At 46.5% G+C, this 24,627-nt stretch overlaps 1 protein-coding gene across 2 annotated transcripts in view; it reads left to right on the top strand.

The window, feature by feature from the left end:
* CCDC186 (coiled-coil domain containing 186) overlaps positions 1-24,627 on the top strand; it is a 63,249-nt gene that overhangs the window by 5,794 nt on the left and 32,828 nt on the right. For both annotated transcript variants that reach the window (XM_088456087.1, XM_088456085.1), the window contains exons 2-7: positions 3,685-4,314; positions 10,880-11,006; positions 18,123-18,251; positions 18,850-19,062; positions 20,002-20,121; positions 22,250-22,354. In XM_088456087.1, the coding sequence (XP_088312213.1) occupies positions 3,685-4,314; positions 10,880-11,006; positions 18,123-18,251; positions 18,850-19,062; positions 20,002-20,121; positions 22,250-22,354 (1,324 nt within the window). The remainder of the gene's footprint in view (positions 1-3,684; positions 4,315-10,879; positions 11,007-18,122; positions 18,252-18,849; positions 19,063-20,001; positions 20,122-22,249; positions 22,355-24,627) is intronic.

The following is a 24,627-nucleotide window of genomic DNA, read 5'->3' as shown; positions in this document are numbered from 1 at the left end:
ATGGAGGTTGCAGGCCTGTACGCTTGATGTTATGCACCTGTAGGCATTGGGTGTGGCTGAAATGGCCAAACACACTTATCAGAAAGGTTATTATCCACATACTTTTGGCGACGTATTGTATACGTGTGACAGTGACATCTTTTGATACAAGTTATCATCTGTTAAACAGGGATTGAATCCCCAGGTCAGTTGGTTTTATACAATCCTGTCTGTGCTTGTTCTAGATCTGGAAGTGGCCGGTGTGACAAGCTAGATTTCACTATATTAATAATTTGCACGTGGAACATACAATGATATATTTTTGCTTTTCAATTTAGGTTTTTTTTAGGTTATTTTAAGAAGTATTTCCCCGATTCGGTCTCTGTACAGAGGGCTCTTGGGTGTATTTATTTTCATATCAGCATCGTTGGAGATTATCATATTTCCGAGCAGTTAACACTGAAGACTATACAGCAAGTTTAAGGTCTTAAGCATAATTGTTTTTGCACTTGTATCCAGGTCACAGCAGAGATCTTTTGGGAGCTTCTCTGATCCCTGGCAGCAGTTGATAATTTGCACTCTCGCTCCTCCCTCCAGCTCTGCATTGAGGTCAGGGAGAGCCAGCGGCCTCAGTAACGAGCGGTAGATCTGAGCTAGGGGCACTGTGTGCGTACACTGTATGTATAATGTACAGCAGCACACTAGGCTTAGGGGAAGCAGTGAGGAGTGGTAGGTCTGAGCTAGGGGCGCTGTGTGCGTACACTGTATGTATAATGTACAGCAGCACACTAGGCTTAGGGGAAGCAGTGAGGAGTGGTAGGTCTGAGCTAGGGGCGCTGTGTGCGTACACTGTATGTATAATGTACAGCAGCACACTAGGCTTAGGGGAAGCAGTGAGGAGTGGTAGGTCTGAGCTAGGGGCACTGTGTGCGTACACTGTATGTATAATGTACAGCAGCACACTAGGCTTAGGGGAAGCAGTGAGGAGTGGTAGATCTGAGCTAGGGGCACTGTGTGCGTACACTGTATGTATAATGTACAGCAGCACACTAGGCTTAGGGGAAGCAGTGAGGAGTGGTAGGTCTGAGCTAGGGGCGCTGTGTGCGTACACTGTATGTATAATGTACAGCAGCACACTAGGCTTAGGGGAAGCAGTGAGGAGTGGTAGGTCTGAGCTAGGGGCACTGTGTGCGTACACTGTATGTATAATGTACAGCAGCACACTAGGCTTAGGGGAAGCAGTGAGGAGTGGTAGGTCTGAGCTAGGGGCACTGTGTGCGTACACTGTATGTATAATGTACAGCAGCACACTAGGCTTAGGGGAAGCAGTGAGGAGTGGTAGATCTGAGCTAGGGGCACTGTGTGCGTACACTGTATGTATAATGTACAGCAGCACACTAGGCTTAGGGGAAGCAGTGAGGAGTGGTAGGTCTGAGCTAGGGGCGCTGTGTGCGTACACTGTATGTATAATGTACAGCAGCACACTAGGCTTAGGGGAAGCAGTGAGGAGTGGTAGGTCTGAGCTAGGGGCGCTGTGTGCGTACACTGTATGTATAATGTACAGCAGCACACTAGTCTTAGGGGAAGCAGTGAGGAGTGGTAGGTCTGAGCTAGGGGCGCTGTGTGCGTACACTGTATGTATAATGTACAGCAGCACACTAGGCTTAGGGGAAGCAGTGAGGAGTGGTAGATCTGAGCTAGGGGCGCTGTGTGCGTACACTGTATGTATAATGTACAGCACCACACTAGGCTTAGGGGAAGCAGCGAGGCCCCAGTCTTGTAACTGTTGTTATAACCCTTTACCAGGGCCATGAGCAACAACCGTTCTTATGTCAAAAATACTGTGTAATTGTGCAATTACTCGCTTCCAAGAGCCTGTAATCCTTGTGGTTTTCTGGGAACGGTCGCACATACATGACAGTCGTTTCATTGATACTAGCATCAGATGCCCCCTTATAGTCTGGACACAGATACTTTTTGACAAATTGGGTATTAATCTGCCTGCGTGTAGCTGCCTTTAATGAAATCTTATCCTCTGAACCCTTAGATCAGGGGTCTTCAACCTTGGCCCTCCAGCTGCTGTGGAACTACACATCCCAGCATGCACTGCCACCTTTTTTGATATAACAGCATGCTAAAACTATGGCAGTGCATGCTGGGATGTGTAGTTCCACAGCAGCTGGAGGGCCAAGGTTGAAGACCCCTGCCTTAGATAGTATGTCAGCTGAGACCTGACTGCTGCGCAAGGATCCTGCGGAGACGCAGTGAGACCAGCGAGAGAAAACATTAACCTGGCATGTCAGCCGTGTAACGCCGGTTACAGGACACTTCCATTATATTTAAAGACCAATGAGTTTTCCTTCCAGCGTCGCGCCTTGTCGTCTTCCAAATGTGCTGCGATCAGTAGGGTGGTTTGACTGGTTTTCATTATTTACCAGAGAAAATACAAAGGGTAATTATCGTTACATGAAACCAGGCGCACTTCTTTAGGACATGTTATTTATAAAAACAAAAATGAAACAAAAACACCACTCGTTAATGTCCCTATGGTTACAAAATGGATGACCATGTATTTAAAATAACAGTACATGCATTTTATTGAAAGGTTTTCTAAGTGTACGTCCTAATAGTCCCATATCCCATACCTCCTGCACCCACCAAAATAATTGGTAGCAATATATTTTTATTTAATTCCATTTGACTATCCAGCACTGATTGGGGGGTGCACAGACCAGCACATGTTGTCAGTGGCTGTGATCTATCACGGCTACAAATAGGATATTACAGTGTATTAAACAGGCAGGCGCTTCATAGACACCCAGGTGTGTAGCCCCCTTACACTGCCCGGCACTTAGGGTCTGGTATATCAGCGCTGTGATTGACATTTAACATTATAATCAAAATAAAAGGAAGTTTTTTTACTAACTGGCGCTATTAGGATCCGGTAATTCAGCAAATCGCCCCCCTGATGGGTACAACAGAACAGATTGATGAGCCTACTTTCTGTGGGCATTGCTTGGGGTTGTCAAAGCCCCCCCCTCAATCCACACCTTCCTCCATGAACTACTCACTCGGCTATCCCTGCCCTAACCCCAATCTCGTTTCCCCCAGAGATCTTCAGGGACCCCACCAAATTAACGTATCTACCAAATGACAATTACAAATTTGTTGAACCTCCCTCATAGACCTCTTCTTGGCGGTTTCTTTGTATTTGGGATGACCTGTGTATATTCCCATATTATTAGATGTCACCAATGATGTCAGACAGATGGTAATCTTGTGTCCTATGAAAACCTCCGACCGTCTCTGTGGGGGTCTCCCCGATTCCCCGGTGTGCTGCTGTCTGTACACTTCACCTTTTGCATCTACCACTATTCCTGCGGGGAGCTGTCGTTGATGATGATGCTCTGTTTATATTTTGTCCCTCAAAAATTACTGTGACTGCGATTTATATTATGTCACTGTAGTCAAAGCATCTTTATTTAGCTGCTGTCTGCAGAGCCGGATGTGCTCTGATTGTCTTTGTGTTCAATGTCCCATAGATGTATCCCTCTGATCAGAGTAATTACCCCATAACATGACTATAGAGCCTGCATGGGGCCGGCTGTAGGAATCTGGGGCAGGGCTGATTACTCAGTGCTTCCATTGTGGCTGTGAGATGATCCGTGCTCTCCCTTGATTAACAGTTTTTCTTTTTCCCCATAGAGCTGCCTATTCTTCAGGTATGGAAGATCCTGGTGACCATTCTCAGGACAGCTCGCCCCATCCAGATGACCAGCCCGTCGCCCCAGCTTGTGATGGACATAACACTGAAACGCAGGAAGAATCTGGACTTGTCTCTGAAAGTACAGAGAAACACCAAGAACATCAATCCCCTCCGGTGTCAGTCTTGGTCGATGGAAACCCGTTACCGGAGGAGACCTGTGAAATTCAGGAGCCACCCCAGCTTGGTCCACAGGTCGACAGTGAGACCGGTGACTTGGGAGGTCCAGATTCGGCGCATATAGCGGCTACGTCTCAGGCATCAGACCCTGATAAATGTGATACTGTGACCCCTGAAGACTCCCCCACCCAGGATACTCCAGATGTGGAGGACAATCTGTATGAAGACCTGGACTCCAGGAGCCACTTTGACACAATAGGCACCAAAGATCTTCTCTCTAAGATTCACATTACGCTGTCGCAGGAGACTTTACTGGAGGAGATAGAGACGGAACTGAGCTCGGCAGAAACGGACTACAAGCTGCAGAATGGGATGAGTAAGGGGCTGGCTCTTAGTGTGCTGGAGCAGTGTGTCCAGGACAAGTATCTCAAACAGGAAAACACCATTAGAAGGTAAATCTGATGCATCTGTACCTATATATTGTTGCAGTCTCTCTGTTCCTTGTCTCGTTTCTGTACGTGGGATGGAGGAAGAAATATACAGTATTTATTCTATCTTTCTGCTATTATAGCTCTGAAAGAAATAAAAGTAGAGACTGCGTGAAGCTAATAAGTAATTTGCTGCTGTTTCCTATTACTGTCAGATTGTATAGTGCCCAGCCTACTTGCCATAATGTAAGCCTATACATTTCATACATTAGTTCTAAATCATTTACACAGATATACCCATCAGCCACCGTCTTCTGCCTCCTCAATGCTCTGTACATTGGCTGATTTCCATGCATTTACCTATGTGATGGCCAGGCTACTGAAACAAGCCGCATTACCCTGGTAATATGCAAAATGCTTACTGTAATATGTTGCTGGAGTCACTGCACCCCCTTCCCCAAACCCCCATAAGTTGAGGTCACTTTTATTTACTATAATACAAAATACAAATTGTGGTTAATAGCAGACGCAGCTTCGTATTTCTGGTTGCTGGTACGGGCAGAATAAGAATAATGCAGAGCACAGGAGCCCCTCTGGAGTGACGTTATATATATCTTTCTCCTATTAGAACCTGTTTCCTGTACTTTCCTCAGTCTTATTCAACCAGCACACAACCTGCGTTGTCCTCGGGGGCCGTGTTGTGCACTAATCAGAGTGGGGACAATTAGCAGTGTGCTCATAATATACTGGTTTATTCTGTCCTAGTAGGAAATAAATGGCACCAGTTTTGATTTTAGTGTATGATTGTCTGTCTTGTATTTTTGTCGGGGTATAGAATTGTTTCTCTTTTATTGAGACATTACTAAACTGTTCATAGTAAATGACTACATGCCCGACTCAAAAGTGACTTTTAGCAAGCCTGGCTACACACTTGGCCGATATCGGCACTGCAAATCGTGCATATCGGCTAGTGTGTACGCACTATTTTGCATTCCCGCGAGTCGTATGCGTCTTCCAGACAGTCGTGCTGCACGGACGATTGGAAGATATCGCATGCGTTTAGGTGCCAATCGTGTTATGTGTACGGCCAACCAGACGACCAGACGATACGTCTGTCTGATTTGGCCAATTTTGACGTCATATGTTGCCGGTGATCGTCATAGTGCGTTCCTGGAGCAGCAATAAATTGTATACGATCAAACAATATAATATATAATTCGGTCGTATGCGATAATGAACAGTGTCAATATCGTATGTTCTGGCCTCAAGGGAAACTGGAAGTAAAATCGTTCCAATTACAAGTCGCTCAGGTGTGTACCCACCCTAAGTGTAATGTTGGGTCATAAATTGCAGCGTTGAGCAGGAAAATGTGAAGCCGGTCTGGTTGTGTGTTTTTGTATCAAGAACAAGGTCAGTCACTCTGGAGCGGTGGAATGTGTCTCGGGGAAAGACCTCATACATCTACAATAGAGATATTTCCAGTTGCACCTGTAACAGTAAAGGGAAAAGGCAATCTGTGCAAACCTTCAATGCTGAACATTAATATGCAGCGTCTTTTATTGAAGACCACATGTGGACAGCGTACGTGGTGCACTGTAGGGTAGTGTTCATTCTAGCACCCTGCACCTGTCACTAGTTCCTCTTTCCTGTCTGGGGTGTCACTCTCTGCATCTGGTGCTTCTAGCACACTCAGCTGATGCAACAAACTATGGACAGGTGTGTGATAGAAGCACCAGCAGCAGAGAGCGGCAGGAAAGCGGTACTGCACGGGGTGTGACAGGTGCAGGGTGCTAGAATGAACACTACTGTAGGGATTATCTCATCCCTTGCTGACTGTAATCGCCCAGGAGGATATTTGTGCCGTGTTCCCTTTGGTGCATTTTGCTAATTCCAGGGAATCCTAATGTACACTAATGGTGCGTACACACTGGGTGATTAAAGTGGACGACTGAACGATAACGATATCGTTATCGTTCAGTCGTCCACTTTATCGTCCATTTTTAACACAAAAAAGATGAACGATGACGACGACGCGCGTTCCCGCGGGTCGTTCGTCATCATCGTTCATCGCGCTGACATGCAGGCCAACCTGACGACCTCGTCAGGTTGCTGCATGTCAGGGAATGGGTGAGAGAGCCCGGCGCTGAACGATATCGTTAATGATATCGTTCAGCGGCTGTGCTCAATGTCATGATCGACATTGAGCACAGCCTGCCGAGGACACACTACACGATATCGCTCAGGGAGCATATCGTCTAGTGTGTATGCACCTTTAGCCTGGTTCAGAGATTGACGCTGTAGTAATGTTGACATCAGTGATCGCGCTGAGCGGAAAAAAAAATGTGGGTCCCATGGACCCCCCCTCACTTTAAAAAAATTGGGGTCTTCACAGTTTCCGGGTCCCATCACATATTTTGGGGGATGAGGGCAGGCAACAGTTGGGACAGTGCTGCTGGCAGGTTGGTGTAGAGGGGGTTAAGGGCAAAAAGCAGTTGAGGTAGAGCTGTAGGTATAGACAGGGTAAAGGCAGGCAGTGCCACGGATAGGGAGGGGTAAGCGCAGACCACCATTGTGACAGTGCAAGTGTAGAAAGCAGCTTGCGCAGAACTGGTGGGCGAGGAGGGGGTAAGGGTAGATGGCAGTTAGGGCAGTATAGGGCGTGTTTTGCGATCACGGATTACACTATGTAGTTACATTTTACTTTTTGTTTTCACACTTCTGCCAAATTATATAAGTTTACTTGTATGGCGCATGATGAGGTATTATGATTTTAAACACCAACATATTCTAGCACTGTACTATCAAGCTGTATACTAAAGACCCTCTTCTCATGGAGCACTCTATACATAAACATTGCATAGACTACAAGCTGCATGCTAAAGACCCTCTACTCATGGAGCACTCTATACATAAACATTGCACAGGATACAAGCTGCATGCTAAAGACCCTCTACTCATGGAGCACTCTATACATAAACATTGCACAGGCTACAAGCTGCATGCTAAACATCCTCTACTCATGGAGCACTCTATACATAAACATTGCACAGGCTACAAGCTGCATGCTAAAGGCCCTCTACTCATGGAGCACTCTATACATAAACATTGCACAGGCTACAAGCTGCGTGCTAAATACCCTCTACTCATGGAGCACTCTATACATAAACATTGCACAGGCTACAAGCTGCATGCTAAACACCCTCTACTCATGGAGCACTCTATACATAAACATTGCACAGGCTACAAGCTGCATGCTAAAGACCTTCTACTCATGGAGCACTCTATACATAAACATTGCACAGGCTACAAGCTGCATGCTAAACATCCTCTACTCATGGAGCACTATATACATAAACATTGCACAGGCTACAAGCTGCATGCTGAAGACCTTCTACTCATGGAGCACTCTATACATAAACATTGCACAGGCTACAAGCTGCATGCTAAACACCCTCTACTCATGGAGCACTCTATACATAAACATTGCACAGGCTACAAGCTGCGTGCTAAATACCCTCTACTCATGGAGCACTCTATACATAAACATTGCACAGGCTACAAGCTGCATGCTAAACACCCTCTACTCATGGAGCACTCTATACATAAACATTGCACAGGCTACAAGCTGCATGCTAAAGACCTCCTACTCATGGAGCACTCTATACATAAACATTGCACAGGCTACAAGCTGCATGCTAAACACCCTCTACTCATGGAGCACTCTATACATAAACATTGCACAGGCTACAAGCTGCATGCTAAACATCCTCTACTCATGGAGCACTCTATACATAAACATTGCACAGGCTACAAGCTGCATGCTAAAGACCCTTTACTCATGGAGCACTCTATACATAAACATTGCACAGGCTACAAGCTGCATGCTAAAGACCCTCTACTCATGGAGCACTCTATACATAAACATTGCACAGGCTACAAGCTGCATGCTAAACACCATCTACTCATGGAGCACTCTATACATAAACATTGCACAGGCTACAAGCTGCATGCTAAACACCCTCTACTCATGGAGCACTCTATACATAAACATTGCACAGGCTACAAGCTGCATGCTAAAGACCCTCTACTCATGGAGCACCCTATACATAAACATTGCACAGGCTACAAGCTGTGTGCTAAAGGCCCTCTACTCATGGAGCACTCTATACATAAACATTGCACAGGCTACAAGCTGCATGCTAAACATCCTCTACTCATGGAGCACTCTATACATAAACATTGCACAGGCTACAAGCTGCATGCTAAAGACCCTTTACTCATGGAGCACTCTATACATAAACATTGCACAGGCTACAAGCTGCATGCTAAACACCCTCTACTCATGGAGCACTCTATACATAAACATTGCACAGGCTACAAGCTGCATGCTAAAGACCCTCTACTCATGGAGCACCCTATGCATAAACATTGCACAGGCTACAAGCTGCATGCTAAACACCCTCTACTCATGGAGCACTCTATACATAAACATTGCACAGGCTACAAGCTGCATGCTAAAGACCCTCTACTCATGGAGCACCCTATGCATAAACATTGCACAGGCTACAAGCTGTGTGCTAAAGGCCCTCTACTCATGGAGCACTCTATACATAAACATTGCACAGGCTACAAGCTGCATGCTAAACATCCTCTACTCATGGAGCACTCTATACATAAACATTGCACAGGCTACAAGCTGCATGCTAAAGACCCTTTACTCATGGAGCACTCTATACATAAACATTGCACAGGCTACAAGCTGCATGCTAAAGACCCTCTACTCATGGAGCACTCTATACATAAACATTACACAGGCTACAAGCTGCATGCTAAATACCTTCTACTCATGGAGCACTCTATACATAAACATTGCACAGGCTACAAGCTGCATGCTAAATACCTTCTACTCATGGAGCACCCTATACATGAACATTGCACAGGCAACAAGCTGCGTGCTAAAGACTCTCTTCTCATGGAGCACCCTATACATGAACATTGCACAGGCTACAAGCTGCATGCTAAAGACCCTCTATCTCATGGAGCACTCTATACATAAACATTGCACAGGTTACAAGCTAACGGGCGGGGCCTCAGACAGACCAATTAAAAATGACACCTGTCTCCAACCCCGTAACTCCTTCAGCAGCACCTGGAGGGAGCCTCCACTAGATCCGTCCGACCCTGATTCTACTCCCTGGCCACGAATGGCACCACCAGACAGTGCTCCCTCCCCCCAACCCCCCCCCACCACTTGACTGAAGCCCCTGATTCTACTCCCTGGCCACGAATGGTACCACCAGGCAGTGCTCCAAATCCCCCTCCCCCCCCCCCCCTCGACTGCAGCCCCATGCTGGCCAAGGGGTAGATACACTCCTGGCAGGACACATACCTGCTGAGCCATCGCTTTGTAATGCTGCGGTGTATGAGCCGGGCTCCCTGTAGTCACTGCGCTGCCGGCTGTCCAGCAATGAGTGGCTGCTTGCAGACGCCACTCTGAGTCTGACCTGGGACGGGGAACGCGGGGTGGAGACGCTGCCTCGCTGCTGTTCCCGGGCAGTGGGCGATGCTTGACAGTCCCAGGTTGGAGCGTGGTGGGCTGACCGGTGTTGACAGGTCAGACTTAACTGCTGTAACCAGAGATTGGAAGAGGAGACGCTGCGATGATTGGCTGCTGCACACAGCACAGCCCAACGCAGCGCATCCTGCAGGACCCGCTCAGTTGTCCGCAGCTGCCTGTAGCGCGTATTGTGCGATCACTGGACATAGGCTAATGCAGTAGGAGGGGTCTGAGGAGAAAACACGCCTCCTGCCAGCATCGCAGATCCGAGCGCTGGGTCCTAAGGAGCAGCATCAGACCACCTGCGACACCATCGGCCATCTGAGTAACCCTGAGGTCACAACGATTGGCCCTCGCACCTTAGTAGCTGAGGACAGGAAGTCTGTGTATGAAGATGCTGACCTCTTCATACACAGACTTCCTCGGCACTCCTAAAAAGTGGGGGCGACATGACTCCGTTTTCTGGAAGGGAGGCCGGCACTGCTACGACGCAGGACCCGCTCTGCACATCGGATTTGAGTACATCTCTGGATGAGGCCCCCCTCTCTCTCTGCACCACAACAATGTATAATATTAAATACAATCTGGTGGTAACGGGTAGGAGTCATCCCCTCAGTTGGGGGCTGCCCGCTCAATGAACCCTAGTAGAAGAGGGAGACAGTGAGATCTTCATTCTAGCACCCTGCACCTGTCACTGTCCGTGCAGTTCCTCTTTCCTACCTGGGGTGTCTCTAATCTGTTCTGGTGCTTCTAGCACACTCAGCTGATGTAACAAACTGCTGAGATACAAACCAAAGCGTGCAAGAGGCACCTGAGCATAGAGCGACACCCCAGGCAGGAAAGTGGAACTGCAAGGGTACTAGAATGAAGACTACTATTTTCTGTCCTGTAGCTGTTTGGTCTCCCATCAGCTCTTTGTCGTAAACCGTTCAGAATATTTCCCCCGTTTCCTAGCCGTGTTTCGAGACCCGTAATCGTGAACGCGGCGCTCGCACTATTGAGTTGTAACATGAGTTTGTTTTTTTTGTCCAGGTTGCTCGAGGAGAATAAGAAACATCAGCAACTGATCCTGGATATCTGCTCAGAGAAAGACCAAATAAGGGAAGAGGTGAAGAAACGAGGGGAGACGGAGATCCTGCACCTTAACTCCATCAAACAGGTGGGGATCACAGCCGGCCTGCAGAGCGGGGTCTAGTGAGATGCAGGTGCTCCTGCTTAAGCTGTATAACCGCATGCTCATTGCTATATGTGGCCACCTACCACGGGACTCAGTAATATTACAGGAGGAAAGGGTCCAGAGTTCATGTACCTGCAATCATATGATAGGAGCAGGTGATAAAGATTAGACTTATATTTCTATGTTTCCTTCTGAGGCTTATCATGCACGTTAGACCGTATCACTAATGTATGACATCCACTATCAGTTGTTCTCCAGTCATGTAAATGGGTTAAACTCTAATTACTGTATCCTATCAGAGCTTTTTTTTATTTTGTTTGTTTTTTATAACATCAAATGGCAATTCAGTGCTACCTCCCATATACTAATAGCAATTCTGATGTTAAGTATCGATTAGAATTCCCTGACGTCTTCCAGGATAAATGTTGCCGCCGAAGCGAAAGTTTGTAACGGTCAGCGCAAATAGCGACTGACACTGCAAGTTTATATTGCCTGATGTTGAGAAGGCAGCACTAATAGTTTAGTCCATGACCACCAGTAATATAGGTTACATTTATTATAGGCTTGTTTAAAAGAAGCAGATGTAGGAGATTTGCATCTTGGTAAATTATTTATTTAAAGTGCAGAAACAAATGGGGGCACACAATATGTTGGTGTAGCCAGTATTCATGAGAATGCAGCCTATCCATTCACTAGGAGCCAGGGACATCACTGAGAATGCAGCCTATCCATTCACTAGGAGCCAGGGACATCACTGAGAATGCAGCCTATACATCCACTAGGAGCCAGGGACATCACTGAGAATGCAGCCTATCCATTCACTAGGAGCCAGAGACATCACTGACAATTCAGCCTATCCATCTACTAGGAGCCAGTGACATCTCTGAGAATGCAGCCTATCCATCTACTAGGAGCCAGTGACATCACTGAGAATGCAGCCTATCCATTCACTAGGAGCCAGTGACAACATCACTGAGAATGCAGCCTATCCATTCACTAGGAGCCAGTGACATCACTGAGAATGCAGCCTATCCATTCACTAGGAGCCAGTGACAACATCACTGAGAATGCAGCCTATCCATTCACTAGGAGCCAGTGACATCACTGAGAATGCAACCTATCCATCCACTAGAAGCCAGTGACATCACTGAGAATGCAGCCTATACATCCACTAGGAGCCAGGGACATCACTGAGAATGCAGCCTATACATCCACTAGGAGCCAGTGACAACATCACTGAGAATGCAGCCTATCCATCTACTAGGAGCCAGTGACAACACTGACAATTCAGCCTATACATCCACTAGGAGCCAGTGACATCACTGAGAATGGAGCCTATCCATCCACTAGGAGCCAGTGACATCACTGAGAATGCAGCCTATCCATTCACTAGGAGCCAGTGAGATCACTGAGAATGCAGCCTATCCATCCACTAGGAGCCAGTGACATCACTGAGAATGCAGCCTATCCATCCACTAGGAGCCAGTGACATCACTGAGAATGCAGCTTATCCATTCACTAGGAGCCAGTGACATCACAGAGAATGCAGCTTATCCATTCACTAGGAGCCAGTGACATCACTGAGAATGCAGCCTATACATCCACTAGGAGCCAGTGACATCACTGAGAATGCAGCCTATCCATCCACTAGGAGCCAGTGACATCACTGAGTACAAATTATCCATTCACTGGGAACCATTGAGAATGAACCTATCTGTTCACTAGGAACCAGTCGCCTTACAGAATGGATAGCACTGCTCCCAATAAATTCATAATCGTAACAGCAGAATTTATTTCTCCTCATTCACCTGGGGGATACTTCTTGACCATGGGGTTTAGTGAGAGTTAAGAAGCTAGCATTTAATAGGCACTTTTTAGAGTATATTGGGGGGGGGGGGGTATTCAGTTAGCTGAGTCAGAGATATTCAATTAGGGGGGATTATCCTGTGTGCGAGTCCCCGCAGTTTGACTGAACAGCTGCGAGGTGAAGTCAGCGTAAAAAAAACACAAAATCTGGATCACACGCAGGGGAAAAAAAAACGATTGACTCTACAGATTACACAAAATTCGGACGGTTTCCGCACCTGTATCCCGATTTTTCAGCGTAGGAAAAATTCTATTTAATTTAATAGCCTTTCACCACGCCGCAGGGATTTTTGCCGGTTAAACTCCGTGGCTAATTGAATACCCCCTGATTAAGATACTTCTTGCCATTATCTGTTTACACATTACCCTTTTATAGAAGCACACCATCTGAGCAAGATAAGGTTCTCTTCTATGTAAAACAGGGGCCGCCTATTCCCAGACAGTGGTCACTTAGGATGGTTGGCATTCATTTAGTGGAGTATTACCCTGGAGCATCAGCACCAGAACTTGTCTCTGGCACTGTAATGGCTTATATCCCAATGAAGAGTTAAGGCGCATATCCACTACACAATAATTGGACGATTTGAACGATATCGTTATAATCGTCCACAATATCGCGCAGTGAATATGCCGTCAACAACCAACGATGCTTGCTCCCACTGGTCATTAATGCCGACGCTCATCGCCCAAACCCGCTGTCCGACCTGACGATATATGTCTGGTTTTGCAGGTTCAGGGATGAGGGAGGGTGAGCCCGCACTGAACGATATATTGTTCAGTGTGGGCAATGTCCACTGCTCAATATAATGAACGATATCGTAATCGTTAATTTCTCGTGTAGTGGATATGCGCCTTTACACAAGCTACATACATGTGTACACTCGCACATACAGAGTTGCAGCACTTGAGGTGCAATAAAATTCTCCATACGGTGCCAGCAGTGAATGGATTTGACACATTGGACCTGTTTTTGTCACCTGTTAATCTGTGTGGAATGATACCAGTCACTGCCCTGGGCACACCTGTGCCCAGGGCAGTGGTGTGCCTGTCACCTGTCCTCACTGGCTTAATAAATATGTAATAACCATTATTATGATACTTCTCAGTATAATATCCTGAGTAGCTACAGCTCTGCTAACGGCAAAAAGAATGTTTGGTATAGGTAACAGTGTAGGTCCGGGGAAGGAGGGGGGGATGCTTGGTTCTGGTAACAGTGTAGGTCCGGGAAGGAGGGGAGGATGCTTGGTTCTGGTAACAGTGTAGGTCCGGGAAGGAGGGGAGGATGCTTGGTTCTGGTAACAGTGTAGGTCTGGGGAAGGAGGGGGGGATGCTTGGATCGGGTAACAGTGTAGGTCAGGGGAAGGAGGGGAGGATGCTTGGTTCGGGTAACAGTGTAGGTCTGGGGAAGGAGGGGAGGATGCTTGGTTCGGGTAACAGTGTAGGTCTGGGGAAGGAGGGGAGGATGCTTGGTTCGGGTAACAGTGTAGGTCTGGGGAAGTAGGGGAGGATGCTTGGTTCGGGTAACAGTGTAGGTCTGGGGAAGGAGGGGAGGATGCTTGGTTCTGGTAACAGTGTAGGTCCGGGGAAGGAGGGGAGAATGCTTGGATCCGGGTAACAGTGTAGGTCCGGGGAAGGAGGGGGGGATGCTTGGTTCTGGTAACAGTGTAGGTCCGGGGAAGGAGGGGGGGATGCTTGGTTCTGGTAACAGTGTAGGTCCGGGAAGGAGGGGAGGATGCTTGGTTCTGGTAACAGTGTAGGTCTGGGGAAGGAGGGGAGGATGCTTGGTTCGGGTAACAGTGTAGGTCTGGGGAAGTAGGGGAGGATGCTTGGTTCGGGTAACAGTGTAGGTCCGGGGAAGGAGGGGAGAATGCTTGGTTCTGGTAACAGTGTAGGTCTGGGGAAGTAGGGGAGGATGCTTGGTTCGGGTAACAGTGTAGGTCCGGGGAAGGAGGGGAGAATGCTTGGTTCTGGTAACAGTGTAGGTCTGGGGAAGTAGGGGAGGATGCTTGGTTCGGGTAACAGTGTACGTCTGGTGAAGGAGGGGAGAATGCTTGCATCGGGTAACAGTGTACGTCTGGTGAAGGAGGGGAGGATGCTTGGATCGGGTAACAGTGTACGTCTGGTGAAGGAGGGAAGAATGCTTGGTATCTCCATGTAGGGTATGGATGCTATCTCTCCTTATTGGACTTTCACACCGACCTCATGAAGAACTATTTTGTAGCTGTACAATTGTAATGATTGTGTACATTGAGCTCGGGGCTCTTTCGGCTTGATGATTTCAGCCTGTAGTAAAAACGTGTTTCTAAAAATAAACGTATCCTACAATTATATGATGACGGCTTCCCAATGTGTAATCGCTTCCTGATATGTTCTTAGATGTACAGTGTCTGCTAAGCAGTGCTACAGACTATTGTGCAGATTGTTACCTTAGTTCCTTACACTGCCCTTCAATAGATAAGTTGTGATCTATATATTTGTTTCCCACGTATGCGATTATAAATAATATAGGCTGGTTTATTCTGCCCTCCTGGCTACACACTGTACACAAGATGATACAGCAATGATGGTGATTGCACCTGCACAGTAAGGTAGGAATTTCCTGGCCTGTTAGTTACTCCTGCACGCGTCATCAGTCCCTTATATAGGTCAGGCATTCATGCTGTCAGGGACACACCTTCTACAGAAACTTCACAGCTGAATTCCTCAGAGCAGAGATCAAAGTCACAATTGTCCTGTAATTCTGTCCAGTAGCTAACAGGATACAGGGACCTGCGCTGCGTTCACCGGCCCTCAGAGTATAGGCCGATAGGAAGGACGCCTCGGGCCTAAACCTGCGCTGTCTTTTCTTGCCTTCATGGGCCGCTAGGAAGGAAACTTTGAGCGCCGATGAATGCAGTGTATATTTAGGCCTAGAGTATGGGCCGCTGGGAAGGACGCCTCAGGCCTGAGCTGTGTTCGCCGGTCCCCTGGGAAGGACGCCTCAGGCCTGAGCTGTGTTCACCGGGCCCCTGGGAAGGACGCCTCAGGCCTGAGCTGTGTTCACTGGGCCCCTGGGAAGGACGCTTCGGGCCTGAGCTGTGTTCACTGGGCCCCTGGGAAGGACGCCTCGGGTCTGATTCTGAGTGACATACAAGTCCTAATCTCGTCACTCTTCAGAATGCAAATGGATTTCAAAGCAATGCTGAGCTGACTATACATGGCTTAATGCGTACACATGACACCGCCCCATTTGTTCTGTGCGCAAGAGCGATCGTCCTATTAAGTAACGGCTCTTACCTGCTCCATTCTGGGTGCAGGAGATTCATATGACGTAGGCGTCCCCTTGGCATACAAATACAAAATGGAGTGGTTCACAAGCGCTGTTTAGGATCGGGTTTATGTATAGGACCCTCGATTTCCTCTGTGATAGATTTCCTATATACTTCAAAAGATCAGAGAGAAGTAGTGATCTAATAACATATGCGGTTCCTTTTTCTTAAAAATCTGTCTGTATTTCCCAACTCACCGCAAAGCAATGGGATATGGACATCAAAAGCTATCTTTACTTTTCTCTATGTGTACCCATTGTGCCATAGCACCCCCAATGGTAAATAACTCACCGATTATTACTCTGCTACATGCACATAAACGCTTTCTTTTTCCATCTGGATACAACGGTCACTATTAAGTACTTTCTACTATTTTCCAGAGAAAACCAGTACTGAATCGTGTTCAAATGGAAATGGAAAGGAGTTCCTTGGTATTCCAAAAATATTTATTTACATATAAAAAAAGATATATAAAAAATGAAACTACAAAAGCATCCCCCATAAAACTTATGGTTTGTTCTCCTCTACTCCACTATGACTGAGAACACATTCCTCTCACCACTCACATCCCGGACATAGGAATGGGACATGGAACTCTTCATAAGCTGGATATTCAGCCAAATTTAGAGAGACGAGTAGATTCCAAACCAAGGGGGATCCTCCAGCTCACCAACGCGTTTCAGAATATGTTATCCTTCCTCAGGGTGGGAGTTTTATGGGGGATGCTTTTATTGTTTCATTTTTTATATATCTTTTTTTATATGTAAATAAATATTTTTGGAATACCAAGGAACTCCTTTCCATTTCCATTTGAACACGATTCAGTACTGGTTTTCTCTGGAAAATAGTAGAAAGTAGTTAATAGTGACCGTTGTATCCAGATGGAAGAAGAAAGCGTTTATGTGCATGTAGCAGCGTAATAATCGGTGAGTTATTTACCATTGGGGGTACTATGGCACATTGAGTACACGTAGAGAAAAGTAAAGATACCGTTTGATGTCCATATCCCATTGCTTTGCGGTGAGTTGGGAAATAGACAGATTTTTAAGAAAAAGGAACCGCATATGTTATTACATCACTACTTCTCTCTGATCTTTTGAAGTATATAGGAAATGTATCACAGAGGAAATCGAGGGTCCTATACATAAACCCGATCCTAAACCGCGCTTGTGAACCACTCCATTTTGTATTTGTATGTTGATGAGGTTTGGCGTCCTTTTTGAGTTGGCATTGAGCTGCCGTTAAGGGGCGCGTGTTATTTTCACCCTATCACTGTTTTGTAGTCCCCGTGGCACACGCGTGACTCCATGTGTACGCCCAGTGAACACACAGAAACGTCCATCTCACGTATGGAGTGAATAGTCTGAGATGTTTCCAATTCAGAATCACCCGGAGATACACAAAGATGTGTGTGTTCGCTACGGTGGATGCGCAGATTGCTGCCCTTACTGTCAGGACCCTGAGCGCAGGGTTCCTAATGACTATAGACATAGCGTCCCTCTTACTATATGTAGGGTAGCCTCTCCCTCTGTGTGTGTAAAGTATAATTAAAAAAAAATAAAAAATGTGTATGTATATATATATATATATATATACATATATACACACACACACAGTGTATTTATGTATTCTACCTTTTTTGTTTATTTTTCTACTCTCTAGATCAATGATGTGAAACTTGTGGCCCTCCAGCTGCAGTGGAAATACACCTCCCAGCATGCACTGCCACAGTTTTGATATTGGGGCATGCTAAAACTGTGGCAGGGCATGCTGGGATATGTAGTCCTGTGCAAGTCACTCAGACAAAGGCACAGGTTCCTCCATGCAGGTGGCTGCTGTTCCCAAGAGCACGTTGCTCCGTCCTTGTCAGCTGATGGGGGTCGTGTCTCTGATCGGTGTAACCTTTTCCCTCTCATTGTTCCAGCTGGAGGGAAGAATTGAAGAATTCCATCGAGAGATCAAAGCTTTAAAAGAGAGACTGAACGCCCAAGATGCAGCCTCCAAATACACCATCCAGCAGCTCCACAAGGAATTGTCCAGCAGGACGGAGCAGGTAATGGGATTGTGTGTCACAGTATATAGTGCCGTATTGCCGGAATATCGGTGTTTGCAGGGGTGGTTGGTGAGGGTTGGGGTGTTTGGAGTAGATGCGTGCCCATTGATTAGGGTTTGGGGTCTCTGTTGTCCCTCAATTGTATTTGACATTGCTAGATTACTGCAATGAGATACGTGGGTGGAGGGAGAGGGTGTATTCTCAGTGGCGTGTTTTGCCATGCGCAGTCATATACCCCCTCTGCAGAGATCGTATAACATCGTCTTTTGATGAGACAAAGCTGTTCCTGTACATGGTGCGTCATGCAAAAAAATAAGGGGTATATTTACTGAAGTGCAGGTTTATAGAAGTGGCGATGTTTCCCATAGCAACCAATCAGATTCTAGCTATTCTAGAATGTACTAGATAAATGTTAAGTAGAATCTGGTTGCTATGGGCAACATCTCCACTTCTAAAAAACCCTCCCTTTAGTAAATATATAACCAAAATATATAACCAAAATAGTATTAAAGATGCCGCGGTCTATAGTGTGACAGAGTATTTACTGTACGGAGACCAGATCTAGTACGTTGCTGATACAGTGTTACACTCATTACAGGCAAATAGAAAATGCGAGGAGGCGCGCCAGGAGAAGGAGACGATGGTCATGAAGTACGTGAGAGGGGAGAAGGAGTCTCTGGATCTGCGGAAGGAGAAGGAGGTTCTGGAGAGGAAGCTGAGAGAAGCCAACAAGGAGATTGAGAAGAACAGCACAAGGATCAAACTCCTAGCTCAGGAAAAGGGGCGATTACATCAGCTGTATGAGGCCAAGGTGAGCACCAAATACACTGACCTACCGACTGGTGTCTGCACTGATCTCCTTACAATGAGCCTTTTATTAGGCGCTATGTTCCGTAACTGTATTACAGGCTGAGTACTCTTCTGTGTTTGACCATATATTGCATTACTCAACCTCATCTACGTGTAATTTGAATATGGGGCCTGATTCAGACCCGCTCGCAAGGGCCGGCCGCTCGCAGGTAATGTGGGCGTTTTTTTTTTTTCTCCTGCCACTTGCAAAGCTGTGGGAGACCACCTACAGCTTGTGCGAGTGGCCTGGAGCCTGTCGCGATAATCGCGACCATCGGCCATGCGACGAGACCCTGTTGAAGGGTCTCTGCTGCCGCAAGGCCGAGTGGACTTCCTACTCTAATAGAGCAGGAAGTCCACTACTAACAGCAGTTGTGATGTCAGTAGGTCCTCCCTCAAACACCAGGCGTCCCTAAGGGAACGCCTGCGTTTGGCCAACCCCCCCCACACGCGCCTACAAAACAGGGCTAGCTGTCACTCACCATTAACAGCCGCCCCGTCTTGTAAGTACGTTTTTAGAAGTGTTTTTGACTCGAAAACAAAAACAGTATTTTTTGTATTTATTTTTTTAATTTAAATAAATAAAATAAAAATTAAATAGTCCCGTTAAAGTTAAGTAGATCCGTCACCTACGCGGAAAAGAGGAGCGAGATGTTTTGTGAGTCGAACCCATAGTCACACAAAGCCCTTGTATTACTGGCACACGTCCGTCTCAATGTGTCAACCTCTAATAAATAAATATATATATATATATGTGTGTGTGTATGTATGTATGTATATGTGTGTGTGTATATGTGTGTATGTGTATATATATATATATATATATAATTTAAATAAAAAATGGAGGCATAGATCTGTAACATATACTGAAAAATGATCTATCTTCTCTTGTTTCGTACAGGAAAATGAAACCAGCCGGCAAAACCGTGAAATCGAGAGACTTAGAGAAGCTGTCAACTCCGTCGCCATAAAGGAAAAGTGGGCCCAAAACAAGCTGAAAACAGAGCTAGAGTCACACAAGGTCAGTGGGAGGATTGGAATATGTATGTATGTATGTACGTACGTACGTGTGTGTGTGTATATGTGTGTATATGTGTGTGTGTGTTAACGATACTGAATTAGAACCTCTATATACTCCTGCCTATACCTTCTAATATCCTGCCTATAAACCTCTAAAGATGACACTATTTTGCGTACGCAGTTATACAGTAAATAAAGACTCCAGACCTTGAACCTGTGGTTCCAAAGCAGAAAGTGATATTTCAAGTAAAAGTACAGTCAGTTACACGCTATGATCTAAGTACAATTTAGCGCAAAGAATTATACAGACCCAAGTACAGTATACATACGCACGTGCTCTGGACCAGATATCGGCATCAGCAAGAAACCTCCGTCTAACAGCATTCAGCAAGAAGATCCACACTGGGGTCACAACACGCACATTTATACCTCACAGAAACAGACAACACAATAGAGAAGTTTGTTGCTAATACCATTGGTCCTAAAGGAGAGTGCATATGTTACAATGCTTTTAAAAGGTTAATTCAAATAGACACAGTTCAGCCTCTAACAACTGGGGGTCTCTGGTTTCCCGCCTCATGCAAATCCTAACAGTTGGTCATATAATGTACATTTCGGTGCTTGAAGCCTCTGCGGTCCATAAGTTGAGAATGCATGATGCGATCTCCACACCGATGATACCGGAATACTGTTGAAACAGTACAGATCAGTACAATACCAAACACGGCTCACTTATCACGTATAAAACCTTAGTTACCAAATAGTCTTTATTTCACATCAATTATAATAAATGGCCAAACTTGGACCTTGTACTTTAAATCTTCTGGAACCTTGTATGTGAATATGTAATGTGTGAGTATGCGGGGTTTGATGTAAAGACGCTAGTTAACTTGGGGCAGATGCGTGCGCATGGAGCTAATAAACAGCGTTTTCATACAGGATGTTATGCATTCGCTAATATGCGACTAGTTAACAGCGCAATTGTGCATATTTATGTGTATATGGGAAATGGTGAAAGATGCAGTCGCATGATGCTAATAGTAATATCTCCATATGTACTTAAGTGTGGGTTTATCTAAAATGGCGCTTGGGCGGCCATTCGCAAAATGGCGTCTTGCGATCTCATTTCCAAGATGGTGTCTTGCGGCCAGTCGCAAGATGGCGTCGCTGCGATTCAATTTTAAACTGATCTTGTCTCAGCCAATTATCCAGCTTCGACAGTGTGTGTGTGTGTGTGTGTGTGTGTGTGTATAATGTAATGTGCACAGTATTCATACATTTAGCTGCTGATCACACACATCGATCAGTCAGTGCAGGTGTATCGGTTGCCTCCCTGGCTGCCACTCTGCTCTTATATTAGTATTGTACGGTCCCTATTTTTGGACGCGTGGTCCGGTGCGTGTGCCGCTTGGTACATGAGCCGCCTCAGAAGAGGCTTCCACCCTGCTCTCTTGGCCCTGTGATCATCAGGGATAAAGTATAACGTATAATGATGCACTATAAAATGATGGGTATAGATTTCTGTATGTATCGTCAGTCTAGTTGTGAATGTGATATAATAATATGCCAATGTAATATCACACTGTAGCTGTCTCTTTATTCTGCCACTTTGTGAAACGAAAAAAATACAGGACTGCAAAATAGTCCAAGGCGACGCGCTAAGTACTCAGATATATAAATATTTATTATTATTATTATTATTGTCCTTTGTTTATATGGCACCACAAGCATTCCGCAGCGCCTTACATAGTACATAAACTAAAAAGTGAACAAGAAACCAGTGTCATACAGTACAGTGCAGGACAAGGACATGGTTTATATACATTGCTGCATCAGTGATCATAACACTTAAGTGTCTGATAGGGAGAAGAAGAGAGTTCCAGAGGTAGGGAGCAGCACTGGCAACGTTTTGGAGGCAGGAGTGGGAGGATATGACCCAAATGGGGTCTGAGATCAATCCGGATACAGGAGGCAGTGTGGTGGGGGGGCACATGGACACCAAACTTGACCTCATTGTGAGGGCTGCCATGGGGTACTTTGCAGAAAAGGGATGGTCAGGTGTATAATTCTATGTTTTTTTTTATTATTATTATTATTATTATTGTTACAGTTGTGTCTTTCATCCACAGGAAACCAAAGAGAAACTGCGAGACACCACAGCCAAACTAAACCAAGCTAAGGAAGAGGCTGACCAGATCCGCAGGAATTGTCAGGAGATGATAAAAACGTATCAGGTATAAACGTCACCGTGTCTTCCTTCTGTATGGCTGGTACCTTGTGTCCCTCCCACACTGCCCCTGGATCTATCTTTTGTATGGCTGGTACCTTGTGTCCCTCCCACACTGCCCCTGGATCTATCTTCTGTATGGCTGGTAACTTGTGTCCCTCCCACACTGCCCCTGAAACTATCTTCTGTATGGCTGGTACCTTGTGTCCCCACCACACTGCCCCTGGATCTATCTTCTGTATGGCTGGTACCTTGTGTCCCTCCCACACTGCCCCTGGATCTATCTTCTGTATGGCTGGTACCTTGTGTCCCCACCACACTGCCCCTGGATCTATCTTCTGTATGGCTGGTACCTTGTGTCCCTCCCACACTGCCCCTGGATCTATCTTCTGTATGGCTGGTACCTTGTGTCCCTCCCACACTGCTCCCCGTGTCTCTCCTTTTGTATGGCTGGTACCTTGTGTCTCCTACACTGCCCCTGGATCTATCTTCTGTATGGCTGGTACCTTGTGTCCCTCCCACACTGCCCCTGGATCTATCTTCTGTATGGCTGGTACCTTGTGTCCCCACCACACTGCCCCTGGATCTATCTTCTGTATGGCTGGTACCTTGTGTCCCTCCCACACTGCCCCTGTATCTTCCTTCTGTATGGCTGGTACCTTGTGTCCCTCCCACACTGCCCCTTGATCTATCTTCTGTATGGCTGGTACCTTGTGTCCCTCCCACACTGCCCCTGGATCTATCTTCTGTATGGCTGGTAACTTGTGTCCCTCCCACACTGCCCCTGAATCTATCTTCTGTATGGCTGGTACCTTGTGTCCCCACCACACTGCCCCTGGATCTATCTTCTGTATGGCTGGTACCTTGTGTCCCTCCCACACTGCCCCTGGATCTATCTTCTGTATGGCTGGTACCTTGTGTCCCCACCACACTGCCCCAGGATCTATCTTCTGTATGGCTGGTACCTTGTGTCCCTCCCACACTGCCCCTGGATCTATCTACTGTATGGCTGGTACCTTGTGTCCCTCCCACACTGCTCCCCGTGTCTCTCCTTTTGTATGGCTGGTACCTTGTGTCTCCTACACTGCCCCTGGATCTATCTTCTGTATGGCTGGTACCTTGTGTCCCCACCACACTGCCCCTGGATCTATCTTCTGTATGGCTGGTACCTTGTGTCCCTCCCACACTGCCCCTGGATCTATCTTCCGTATGGCTGGTACCTTGTGTCCCTCCCACACTGCCCCCTGGATCTTCCTTTTGTATGGCTGGTACCTTGTGTCTCTCCTACACTGCTCCCTGTATCTTCCTTCTGTATGGCTGGTACCTTGTGTCTCTCCTACACTGCCCCGTGTCTTCCTTCTGTATGGCTGGTACCTTGTGTCTCTCCTACACTGCTCCCTGTATCTTCCTTCTGTATGGCTGGTACCTTGTGTCCCCACCACACTGCCCCTGTATCTTCCTTCTGTATGGCTGGTACCTTGTGTCCCTCCCACACTGCTCCCTGTATCTTCCTTCTGTATGGCTGGTACCTTGTGTCCCTCCCCCACTGCCCCCTGTATCTTCCTTCTGTATGGCTGGTACCTTGTGTCTCCTACACTGCCCCTGGATCTATCTTCTGTATGGCTGGTACCTTGTGTCCCCACCACACTGCCCCCTGGATCTATCTTCTGTATGGCTGGTACCTTGTGTCCCCACCACACTGCCCCCTGGATCTTCCTTCTGTATGGCTGGTACCTTGTGTCCCCACCACACTGCCCCCTGGATCTTCCTTCTGTATGGCTGGTACCTTGTGTCCCTCCCACACTGCCCCCTGGATCTACAGTCCGGTGCATAAATATTGGGACATTGATATAATTTTCATATTTTGGCCTCTATTCACCACCACTATGGCTTTGAAATGAAACAAACAAGATGTGCTTTAACTGCAGACTTTCAGATTTAATTTGAGGGTAATTACATCCAAATCAGGTGAACGGTGTAGGAATTACAACGATTTCTATATGTGCCTCCCACTTTTTAAGGGGCCAAAAGTAATGGGACTATCAACCCAAAAGCTATTTCATGGACAGGTCTGGGCTATTCCCTCGTTATTTCATTATCAATTAAGCAGGTAAAAGGTCTGGAGTTGATTCTAGGTGTGACATTTGCATTTGGAATCAGTTACTGTCGACTCTCAATATGAGATCCAAAGAGCTGTCACTATCAGTGAAGAAAGCCATCATTAGGCTGAAAAATCAAAACAAACCCGTCAGAGAGTTTGAAAGAAAGAACGCACTGGAG

This window comes from Taudactylus pleione, unplaced genomic scaffold, assembly GCF_031769625.1.
Source record: "Taudactylus pleione unplaced genomic scaffold, aTauple2 ptg000685l, whole genome shotgun sequence".
Classification (NCBI taxonomy): Eukaryota; Metazoa; Chordata; class Amphibia; order Anura; family Myobatrachidae; genus Taudactylus; species Taudactylus pleione.
Note: the sequence above shows the minus strand (reverse complement) of the source record. Positions and strands in the feature narration are given on the sequence as shown.